Source organism: Rhinoderma darwinii, chromosome 3 (genome assembly GCF_050947455.1).
Source record: "Rhinoderma darwinii isolate aRhiDar2 chromosome 3, aRhiDar2.hap1, whole genome shotgun sequence".
In the NCBI taxonomy this organism is placed as follows: domain Eukaryota; kingdom Metazoa; phylum Chordata; class Amphibia; order Anura; family Rhinodermatidae; genus Rhinoderma; species Rhinoderma darwinii.
In genome coordinates, this window is record NC_134689.1 from 242342526 (window position 1) to 242354971 (window position 12446).

Consider the following 12446-nt stretch of genomic DNA (forward strand, 5'->3'; position numbering starts at 1 on the left):
CACTTGGACTGAATTGTCATCCCGGGAGGTCAGAATGGAGGAAGAAGCCGGGAGTTATCGGTAAGTCAGAACTTTTTTTTTTTTTACACGTTCACGTATATTGGAATCGGAAGTCACTGTCCAGGGTGCTGAACCAGTTTAACTCTTTCAGCACCCTGCACAGTGACTGTCTCCTGCCGGGTTCGGTCAAAACGAGTTCGGCCGAACCCGGTAAAGTTCGGTTCGCTCATGTCTAAGACACTCCGTTCGGATGTTTGTAAACAGAAAAGCACGTGGTGCTTTTCTGTTTACATTCAGTTTGACAGCTCTTGTGCGAATCACGCAGTTCGCACGGAAGTGCTTCCGTGCGGCATGCGTGGTTTTCACGCACCCATTGACTTCAATGGGTGCGTGATGCGCGAAAAACGCACGATTATAGAACATGTCGTGAGTTTTACGCCACGCACTCGCGCAGCGCAAAATTCACGCATCGTCTGCACTGCCCCATAGAGTAATATAGGTGCGTACGACACGCGTGAAAAGCACGAGCGTCGCACGCGCTTATATTACGCTCGTGTAAATGAGGCCTTAGAGTAAGCTCACACGTGGTGTACTTGCATTTCCCATAGTCATACATTGTAAAGTTTCTACACTGCAGAAATAATACAAGTATGCCCCATGTGAGCGCACCCTTATGGTCCTGAGCCTGTTGTGAGGGGAACTGCAAAACAGGCCCATTCACTTTTTTATTTTTTTGTATGGTGAGTGGCCAGGATCACTGCTTTGCAGGAGAAAAGTTGAAGTTGTGCCTTTGTTCTATGGATCAGCATGTCAGACCCCCAGCAATCAGAATACTTTGGCATATGCTAGCAATATGTCATAACATTTTATTATAGGAATACTCCTTTAATGTTACTTGTTATTATTAATTTTACAATGTAAAATCAGTCTGCCCTCATTTCTATGCACACTTCCTTTTTTTTGTGTCTTTTTTTTCTCAGTAAGTTTGACCTCTACACGAAAACTGAAGATTTGCCTGATGTGGAGAACCTCCGCCCATATTACCAAGGTTTAATAGACAAGTATTGTCCTCGGGTGTTATGCTGGTGATAATTTATTGTAAAGTGAACGTAGGACATCTTTTGCTGCCTACGCATCTCATAATCCTATACCATAATTTTTCTCTTTGCCATGTTTCTTTTCCACAAATGAAAAGTGCATCAATAAAGTTAATGGTATTTGGTGCAACTTTTTGGACATCCAGGAGAGAACTTAATGATCAAAACCATCTTTTCATTCAGAAATAAAGCTTAAACACTGAACCACCTTATTAATGCATACTTCTAAAAACACCTGAAATCATTATGGCAAGTTCTCAGTAGTACAGAAACAGAGCACAGAAGACAAGTGAGGTATGCTGCAAAATACTGCTTGTCCCATGTAAATGCTGCTCCCTACAGGAGGTGAGTTGTAATGTCCATGTACTATAATTGACTTTCAGGTACTGTCTATCGGTTTAAAGGTTCAAGAAATCTAAAAACGAATAAGTAAGGATATATAGTACTGTGCAATGTTTTTAGGCAGTTGTGGAAAAACGCTGCAACGTAAGAATGCTTTAAAAAATAGAAGTGTTTATAGTTTTCTTTTATCAAATAACAAAATAAAAGTGAATGAACAGAAGAGAAATCTAAATCAAATCAATACTTGATGTGACCACCCTTTGCCTTCAAAACAGCATCAATTCTTCTAGGTACACTTGAAATGCACACAGTTTTTGAAGGAGCTCGGCAGGGAGGTTGTTCCAAACATCTTGGAGAACTAACCACGGATTATCTGTGGATGTAGGCTTCCACACGCTTGTGTGTGGGGCTCCTTAGTAGGAGGGTGCTCAGAGAATTTAAGATTGCCTTACATTTTAAAAGAAAAACCACATGGTAGCATAATCCTTCCCAGAAAGCCATTGTTAAAACATAATTCTTGAGTTATTATATGCCAGCAAAAAAAAAAAAGCCATGTCATGTCGGAAGCATCATGCCAAACCGAAGTGATAAGATATGCACGTATGTGTATGTATACAGGCAGCCTTGATCCAACAAGATAAACTCACACAGAAAGAGAGCTGTTTAATGTGCGCAACCTTTTGGAGTTGTGTTTGAGTTTCCATTGCCTGCACAAACTGGAAAATATTTCTGCTAACTGAACCATCAGAGAAGTCCAGCTGCAAAGCTCAGTTCACACCAGTACTACATAGGGTCATTTTCTTTTCCATTTTTGGGTAAAGTGAACAGAACACTGAACAGATTCATATAATGCAAAATGGGAAATTAACTTAATTTGGAATGAATCTAAAATGTAAAATAAAAAATATAAATGTGAAATCCCAGAGGCAGAAATCTAACTGAAACATATCAACTTTTAAGTGAATGGAAGTACCACAAAAACGGACTTGAATTCTGGATGATAGAGAAAGAAATTATGTGTGTGCAGGAAGGCGATGGCACGAGGAAAAAGGAAAAGGCTAGAAGATTAGGAGATGCAGATTTGTATTAACCTCCTAAACAACACCCATGGTCTGAACTGGGTCTCAAATTTTGACAAAATATTTGTACATAGAGCTGTGTGTTCCGGTTTTGGAGATTGGCAATTTGGAATAATTGCCCTCTGCTTTAAATGACAAAGAGGGGAGGGAGGTGGCGATTTCATACATGCTGCTAGCCAGACCACATTAGTCTGTTTGAAATTAGTGTAATCTGGGTAAGGAAAAGAACCGTTTAATTTGGATGACTTATTTAGCCCCAAAAAAAAAGAATTAAACTGCCCAAGTTTGTTCACCTCTGCAGTATTCGCATATATTTTTTTTTTAGCCTAGTCTGGTAAGGGATCCAAAAAAAAAGCTCTCATCCCTTTAATATTAACTCCTGGTTTTGACTAATAAAACAAAGAAACATGCATACATTGCACAATACTTTATCAGACTGGGATAGTTTTATCAGACCAAGTTTATACAGTTGTTCATGAATCGGTTTTAGCAAAAACAAGGACTTCACACGTAGCAGAAATGCCGTGGATTTTCGAGAGAAAAATCTGCAGCGTATTACAGTTGCAGCAAAGTGGATCAGTTTAACTAATGTCACCCAGACGCTACGGATAACATCCACGTCTAAATAGATTATTTGTGCGGATTTAAAAGATTTGTCGTGAATTTGCAGCGAACTCCACAGGTAGATTTTTCTGTTAAGTGTTAACGTAGAGTCTTAAGGCTCAATTCTTTGCTCCGACTGTCCTGTAGAAGTTTGGCAGCATATTTTATTCATTTTATGGGGGTGGGGGATGTTATGGAATAATAAACTTGATTTAATAGTTGAAGGGGCATGTCTTTACCCTATATAAATGATCAGCTAACTCGTCTGGACTCATACGGAAACTGCCCTTACTAAAGTCGCAACTGTCCTGACGGCTAAATATAAAAACTACTCTCCATTGATTTTTTGTTGGATCTCTCTGCAGCGTTTGACACTGTAGACCACCAACTTCTACAGTGTATGCTCCACTCTATTGACCTTAAAAAGAGACTCTATCACCAGATTATAAGTGCCCTATCTCCTACATAATGTGATTGGCGCTGTAATGTAGATAACAGCAGTGGTTTTTATTTTGAAAAAAAAACAATCATTTTTGACCAAGTTATAAACAATTTTAGATTTATGCTAATTTGTTTCTTAATAGACAACTGGGCGTGTTTTTACTTTTTACCAAGACCAAACAGTGACCAATCAGCATCATACACTTCTCATTGTTCCAGCCCATTGTTCCAGTGTGATTGTGCAGTGAAAGAAGCTGGGCTGGAACAATGAGAAATGTATGATGCTATTTGGTCAGCGTCATACACTCCTCTGTACAACGCCCACTTCGTAAAAAGTAAAAACACGGCCAGTTGTCTATTAAGAAACAAATTAGCATAAATCTAAAATTGCTCATAACTTGGTCAAAAATGATCGTTTTTCAAAATAAAAACCACTGCTGTTATCTACATTACAGCGCCGATCAGATTATGTAGGAGATAGGGTACTTATAATCTGGTGACAGAGCCCCTTTAACCCGTTAGTGACCGGCCCATAGTCTTTTTACGTCGGTCACTAACGGGCCTTATTCCGATGCCATAGACTTTTTACGTCGCGGCATCGGAATAAGTGAACAGAGCAGGGAGTTGTCAAATCTCCCTGCTCTCAGCTAGGGCTGGGGGCGTCCCTGCTCTGCCGGGTGAGATCGATATTAGTATCGATCTCACCCGTTTAACCCCTCAGATGTGGTTTTGGAGAGAGGGAGGGCGCTCCCTCTCATCCCACTGACACCCGGCGATAAGATCGCCGAGTGTCAGTGTCTCCGATGGCAGCCGGGGGCCTAATAAAGGCCCCCAGGTCTCCCTGTAGCGAATGCCTGCTAGGTCATGCCGGAGGCATGACCTAGCAGATGCCTGTCCGTTTTAAACGGACAGGCATAATACACTGCAATACAGAAGTATTGCAGTGTATTATAATAGCGATCGCAGAATCGCATATTAAAGTCCCCTAGTGGGACTAGTACAAAAGTAAAAAAAAAAAAAAGTTTAATAAAGTTAATAAAAAAAAAAGTGAAAAAAAAAAAAAGGAAAAACCCACTTTTCCCCCTTACAAACGGCTTTAGTATTAAAAAACCAAAATAAAGTAAAAAAAAGTTACACATATTTGGTATCGTCACGTCCGTAACGATCCCGACTATATAGCTATTACATTACTTAACCCGCACGGTGAACGCCGTAAAAAAATTAAATAAAAAAAGATGGAAAAATTGCTGTTTTCTGTGAATCCTGACTTTAAAAAAAAAGTGTTTAAAAAGTGATCAAAAAGTCGCATCTACTCCAAAATGGTACCAATAAAAACTACAAGTCGTCCCGCAAAAAAAAAGCCCTCATACAACTGCATCGGCGAAAAAATAAAAACGTTACCAAATATGGAGACACAAAAACAAATAATTTTGAAAAAAAAGCGTTTTTACTGTGTAAGGGCAGATTCACACGAACGTTGCGTTTTTGCGCGCGCAAACAACGCAGCGTTTTGCGAGCGCAAAAACCATTTGACAGCTGCGTGTGTCATGCGTGTCTGATGCGCGGCTGCGTGATTTTCGCGCAGCCGGCATCATAGAGATGAGGCTTGTCGACGCCTGTCACTGTCCAAGGTGCTGAAAGAGCTAAATCTTTCAGCACCCTCGACAGTGAATGCCGAACACAACAGCGAAAAACCTGTAAAAAAAAAAGATAAAGTTCCTACTTACCGAGAACTTCCCGGCCGTTGCCTTGGTGACGCGTCCTTGGTGACGTGCCTCTCTTGACATCGGGCAACACCTCCCTGGATGACGCGGCAGTCCAAGTGACCGCTGCAGCCTGTGATTGGCTGCAGCCTGTGCTTGGCCTGTGATTGGCTGGAGCTGTCACTTGAACTGAAGTGTCATCCCGGGAGGTCGGACTGCAGGAAGGAGACAGGAGTAATCGGTAAGTTAGAACTTCGGGTTTTTTTACAGGTTCATGTATTTTGGGATCGCAAGTCACTGTCCATGGTGCTGAAACAGTTTAACTCTTTCAGCACCATGCACAGTGAATGTCTCCCGACGTCGCGGACCGGAAATTTTTTTGCCGAGTTTGGCCGAACCCGGTGAAGTTAGCTTCGGTTGTCGGGATTCGCTCCTCGCAAAGACACTCCGTTTGGATGCTTGGAAACAGAAAAGCACGTGGTGCTTTTCTGTTTCCATTCATCCTTTTGACAGCTCGTGCGCGGTTTCAGTCGGTTCGCACGGAAGAGCTTCCGTGCGACCTGCCTGGTTTTCACGCACCCATTGACTTCAATGGGTGCGTGATGTGTGAAATACGCAGTTATTGAACCTGTCGCGTATTTTGCGCAGCGAACAAACGCTGCACAAAATACACGGACTGTGTGTAGTGCCCCATAGACTTCTATAGGGCATTGCGTGCCGCGCGAAAACCACGCGGCCTACACGCTGCCAAATCACGCTCGTGTGAATCCCCCCTAAAAGTAGTAAAACATACAAAAACTATACAAATTTGGTATCGTTGCAATCGTAACAACCCGCTGAATAAAGTTAGTGTGTTATTTATAGCACACGGTAAACGGCGAAATTTCAGATTTTTTTCTATTCACCCCCAAAAAAAGTTAATAAAAGTTAATCAATAAATAATATGTACCTCAAAATGGTGCTATTAAAAAATACAACTTGTCCCGCAAAAAACAAGACCTTATACAGCTATGTCGGCGCAAAAAGAAAAAAGTTATAGCTCTTGGAATGCCACGATGGAAAAACTTAAAAAATAGCTTGGTCATTAACGTCTAAAATAGGCTGGTCATTAAGGGGTTAAGGCTTGGGCTAAACCTAAACATTTTATTGCTCACTACAATAAAAATTTTCTATCCAACTGCTACACCAATGCTTTTACCCTGTGCCATTCACTGAACTAGTTGCCCATTCACTTTAGAATACAATTTAACCTTATTAGGGTATGTGCACATGCTGAGTCAAAACCGTCTGCGAATACGGAGCGGTTTTTCAGAGAAAACAGCCTTTGATTTTCAGGCGTTTTTTGAAGCTGAAAATGAAGGTTCTTTTAATTTGGAGCTTCTTTTGAGGCGTTTTTCATAGTGTTTGATGGAAACTCTGCTCCAAAAAAAACGCCTCAAGAAGTGCTATGCACTTCTTTTTACGGAGCGTTGTTTTACGCTCCGTTTTTTTAAAACAGCAGGATAAAAAGACACCCAGTATGAACTAAATGCTGTTTTTCCCATTTTCAAATGGGCAGATGTTTGTAGGCGTTCAGCTTCCGTTTTTTCAGGCGTTTTTCGAGGCGTAAATTCCCCGAAATACGTCTGAAAACACTACGTGTGAACATACCCTTAATCTCACCAACAAAAGGTCCTTCCAGTGCTAGACCTCCTTTCCTCTCGATCTATCATCTTACCATGATCTATGTTCTGCCAACAATCGAAGATTAAAAATCTTCCATAATCCGAACCGCACACTCCCGTCCAAGTTTTTTTGTGCCGCACAAGTTCTCTGTCCTGGCTAGCGCATAATAATCAGATTAATTCCCAACATGCAGTTTTAAGTGTGCCCTAAAAAAAACACATCTTTTTATGAAAGTCTACCACATACCATAGAATGACTCCTGTCCTTTTCACACCATTATTCCTCAATATCAGACCCCTTCATTCAACAGTATCCCCCACACTCTGGTCATTTTAAGGTTATGTGCACACGCTAGCTTCCTTTTACGTCAGGAGAAAACGGCTGCATAGTTTCAGACGTAAAAGGTCCTCCTCGGATTTTGCGAGGCGTCGTTGACGCCCGTAATCTTGAGCTGTGCTTCATTGACTTCAATGAAGAACGGCTCAAATTACGTCCAAAGAAGTGTCCTGCACTTCTTTGCCGAGGCAGTCATTTTACGCGTCGTCGTTTGACAGCTGTCAAACGACGACGCGTAAATTACTGGTCGTCGGCACACCCATTCAAATGAATCGGCAGATGTTTGCCGACATATTGTAGCCGTATTTTCAGGTGTAAATCGAGGCATAATACGCCTCGTTTACGCCTGAAAATAGGTTGTGTGAACCCAGCCTTATACTTCATATCTATAAATACAGATACTGGCTCATGCAGCTTTATGTGTACAACCCTATTTTGTATAAAAGATGGCTAAACCATGGTGCAAAACAACCACCTTTACCTCATGCCACCCTTTATTTCCTCATAGATTGTAAGCTCTTGTGAGCAGGGCCATCGCGCCTCTTGTGTAATTTCTTTTTTAATTTGGTAAAGAAAGTATGTCAGAAAAAACAGCAAGGGCTAATAAATTACATTATTTTCAATGCAATTACGCCAAAAATCGAGTGTAATTAAATTCATAAATGTGCCCTATTTTTTTTCTGTTTAGTTGTTCCTATAATGTTCTGTATAGCAGTTTTACAAGTAATAGCACAGATATGCAAATAGATTTATTACAAAATACAAAATCATCATGACATTGTGCATAAAATCCAATATGACAAGAGCTCCTTCCTGAACAAAGAGGGCGACAGTTATGCACTGACTAAGCATCGCAAAAGCAGACCATTTATTGTTTTATTTTTTCACAAACTGGAAATTGATTTTCAGTGCTTGCTCCAAATTTTATACATCGAGGCCAATACATGTTTTTATGTCAGCAAGAAGATTTGCATTTGCTGAAGATTTTAACATTTAAGTAATATAGAAATTGCAAGTGAAATCTACAGACACCCATAATAAAAGTTTACATGGAAATGATGGCAAATTTTTACGGTTAACATTGGCATGAGCGGAGGTGTAATACCACATAGGAATGGCAACATTTCTTAGACAACCCCTTAACAGATACTGTATACCCCATAAACACCCCAGATGTACGGTAGTAATAACGCAAGGACTAGTAGAGGGTTTTCTAAATACACAGGCGGTATCTATTAGTTTTTCTCAATTAAAGGATTGAATGTTTGAATCTAAATCTATTAATCCGAATTACTAGGTTTTCTAAGGCCTCATTCAGACGACCGTAGATTTCATCCATAATTACGGCCCGATTCACTTCTATTGCCCACAGACACATTCCCATATATTTACGGGAAGGTGTCCGTGTCTTAAAAAGGCCCCGCAAAAAAAAAGCCATTTCCTATTTTTTGCTTTTTACGGATTGTGCTCCCATACTTAATATGTGAGCACAGCCCAAAAACGTGGGTGGCTGTCCACGGCCAGCTGTGACAGTAATCACAGAGAGTGATTAGGGGCACGGTCAACTGCAGGTGACCTAAGGCCTCATGCACATGACTGTAGCATGGCGGTCGGCTGGCGGCGGAGTATCACCCGCGAGCTGCCCGCAAATCGCGGGCCGTGCACATGGCTGCGTCCATTATTTTCTATGACACAGCCGTAATAAGACATGTCCATTGTTTCTACGGTCCAGGCTCCTGGGCCATGCACGGACCGTGGAAACCACGGTCGTGTGCATAGGCCCATAGAAATGGATGGGGCCGCAATTCTCCCGTGGATTTTCGAGGGAATTGCAGCCGAAAAAGCACGTTTGTGTGCATGGGGCCTAAGTACTACGCTTACTAAAACTTAATGGGAACCGGTCACCAGTACAGATATGTAGTTTACAGCACATTATAGATTCCTCAACTGGATCAATCTTGTTTTCACAAACTTGGTAATCCCACTATTCACCTACATGTTTGTTGTATGTTTTTTTTCATTCGTTTTTTTTTTCTCTTATTAAAAACACCCTTTTATGTATAAACAATTATTTTCCTGCGGTCTATATTTTTCTTTTCTTGAGCAGAGCATGATTTAGGAGATGAAGAGTATCAGAGTATCCATATCATGAACAGTAGCAGGACACACCTCAGGCAAGTTGTGCCAAAGTCACATGTAATAAAGGCACTTAAGGCTTCTGGTGACAAATTCACACAATCAACAAGGCACTGTAAAAAAGGAGTCTGGCTTCTAGAAACCGCAAGCTTGCACTAGCAGAGGATGGATCATGTGAAAGAATGGATGTCTAAAGTGGGCCATACAAGTAGAGTACAATATGCAGATTATTATTTTCTTCAATCAGAATCCTTGTTGGCAGAGGGTCATACGCATTTGCATTGCCCAACATATATTTGCCTTGGATGAGAGTAAATTATACAATTATAGCATTTATCCTCATTAACAACCACAAACATTTTTGAAGCATGAGAACTAGCTGTTCCAATAGGATTCCGAAGGGACTTCATATGGATGCAACAATTAAAATTACATCTATAATGGAGCAATAATAATTACATCTTTGGCCGGCTAAATTCAAGATCATCATGTAACCTTGGGGGTAAAATAACTAGTTCAGAGTTTCGATAATCTGCATATACATTTAATAAAAACAAGTTTAAAAACAGAAGCAAAGGGAGGTGATGCATATTAAATTCATTGAGCAGTGGTTTTGGATCCACTATATCATGGAGGAAGCCCAACCGCAATTAGCATCAATTCCTGCAAGATTACCACAGAATGTTCAACAACATGAAGCTCCACCAGTGTATGATGGAGTAATAACATGTTTATAGCGAAAATACTAGATTTATGGACGGTCGTGCCAGGTGAAGTGACAGTCTCAGGCCCCTTATGCAGTAATTAGCTCTTTTCACGCCTCTTGTTATTGTGAGCGGAATCCCTTCCTGGCCCAGAGCCCCCAGACTCTCCAGGTCCACTGGTCTCTCTTTGCTTTTTCTTCTCACTCTGCGGTTTTGTGTGACCACGCTGCTTGGAGACTCCAGAACGGTTACCTCTGCCAAATAAAGATTGCAGGGAATAGATGACAACTACTGTAATAAGCAGTGAATACAGTAGTAAAGGTGCAGGATATGGCCGTACAATGTCTCGAATAAGCCCGAGTGCTAATGGAAGTGAAGCATCCAAAGAACGGCGAGGAGGTGGCTTATCCTGGAGAACAAAAAGAAATAAATGAAAACAAATAAAACAAAGAGTGCTGACGCGAAAAAAAAAAATGCAAACAAACCCTTGTATTATATAATCACATTTTTTTTTTTTTTTATAACCTCGAAATATGGTTCTTTCTTGGAACATTAATACCACACAATCATGGTTTCAGAACTGACCAGGGCACTCCATAGAATTTGTAAGAATTTTATTCAGTCACATTTAACGTGTTAAAAGGGAATGTAGCACCTATAATTGTTTTTACTAATTAAAACCAGATTGTGAAACATTCTTTTTTGTAATAGATTTTTATTTTGGAGAGGGGAGCAGTAGGAGGGAGAGAAAGACACATACACACTGCCCAAATAAGTCTATTGAGAGGTGAAGGGCGAGCAGGGAAGGGAGACCCTGCTGGACATAGAACTCTATGCAGAGGAAAGGGGGAGCAGAGAGACAAAGGAGACACATGCTTCTGGTGTATGGTCTCTCTCACCCAGTGCTGGATTCTCAGCTACACTGCTAATTAATGTGACAGAGATAGCAGAGCAGGATTCATGTGACCGCTTAGTCTGAAAAGTCACCTGCAAAGTTAGGTACGCTTTAAACAATAGGTTACTTTCTGATTAAACATTCCCTTTAAGCCACCATGATGTAAAAAATAATAGAATAATTTTTGGGTACATAACAGTTAATCAATAATTTTTTATTAAAAAATATGACTCGTCCTGGAAAAAAACCATAACCAACTACAGCTACATTGATGAGGAAAATCACAAGAGTTACGGCTGTTTCTTTTTTTTTTTCACATTAAATGTGCTATAATTGTGCAAAAGTAGCAAAGCATAACTAAAACCATACATATTTGGCAACGTCAGAATTGTACCAACCCACAGAATAAAGGTTACATGTTATATTAATGCTGCATGGTGAACAGTATACATTTAAAAAGGCAAAAAAAAAAAAGGCCAAAATTGCTGTTTTTTGTTGTTGTTTTTCATTTCCCCATCCCCCACCAAAAAAAAAAAAACATTTATTGAAAGTTAAATCAATAAGTTATATATACCCCAATATAGTGCCAAAAAACCAAGTCCTCAAACATTGACAGACTTTTTTTTAATGCAAAATATCAGTAGAATATCTAATAAAAAAATAACAAATTATCAAAAGCATCAACTCAATACTGTAAACAATGCAGTTTTTTTTAAATGTGACAACAGGTGGTGCGGCTATTTTATTGCTTGAACATGTTGACAAAATAAGAGTTGGTCAACTGCAACTGAGAAGCAAATTAAAAAGTAACAACCAGTAGAACAGCGCTACGGTTATCAGTTTTTTAAAAAAATGGCCGCCACAATAAAAAAACAAAAACAAAAAAAAAAACCAGAAAAGAGTCAATATCGCTACAAGAAACATAGTTAAACTTTGGTTCAAATTTCTTATTTATTAATATATGGTAATCTTTCATTTTTGTTTTGCGTTTTGGATTGTGGTATGTGTAATGCCAGAGGGTGCATGCCCTGTCTCTAGCAGGGTACTCCATTTGAGCTCCTACTGTACTTTTAAAAGGCTACACTGTGTATGATCATAGACTTGGAGTTATTCAATATAATTTGAGTAGGGGGTTCTTGGCTTAGGAACATTGAGAAACGCTACTCTAAGGCCGGATTCAGACGAACGTGAGCGTTTTGCACCCGCACAAAACGCATGCGTTTTGCGCGCGTGGCAGCGTGACAGCTCCGTGTGTCCTGTTCATATGGATGCGCGGCTGCGTGCTTTTCGCACAGCCGCCATCTTTATGACACTCCGTTTGGATGTTTGTAAACAGAAAAGCACGTGGTGCTTTTCTGTTTACATTAATTATTTTACTGTTGTTGCGCGAATGACGCGCGTCCCACGGAAGGGCTTCCGTGGGGTGCGCGTGATTTTCACGCACC

At 40.4% G+C, this 12446-nt stretch overlaps 2 protein-coding genes across 2 annotated transcripts in view; one reads left to right on the top strand and one right to left on the bottom strand.

The window, feature by feature from the left end:
- MIOX (myo-inositol oxygenase) overlaps positions 1 to 1301 on the top strand; it is a 39866-nt gene extending 38565 nt beyond the window's left edge. The window contains exon 10 of the mRNA XM_075857597.1: positions 981 to 1301. Coding sequence (XP_075713712.1) covers positions 981 to 1089 — 109 coding nt within the window. The 3' untranslated portion in view covers positions 1090 to 1301. The remainder of the gene's footprint in view (positions 1 to 980) is intronic.
- Positions 1302 to 7998: 6697 nt separating this feature from the next.
- LMF2 (lipase maturation factor 2) overlaps positions 7999 to 12446 on the bottom strand; it is a 35886-nt gene continuing 31438 nt past the window's right edge. The window contains exon 14 of the mRNA XM_075857598.1: positions 7999 to 10515. Within this exon, the coding sequence (XP_075713713.1) occupies positions 10207 to 10515 (309 nt within the window). The 3' untranslated portion in view covers positions 7999 to 10206. The remainder of the gene's footprint in view (positions 10516 to 12446) is intronic.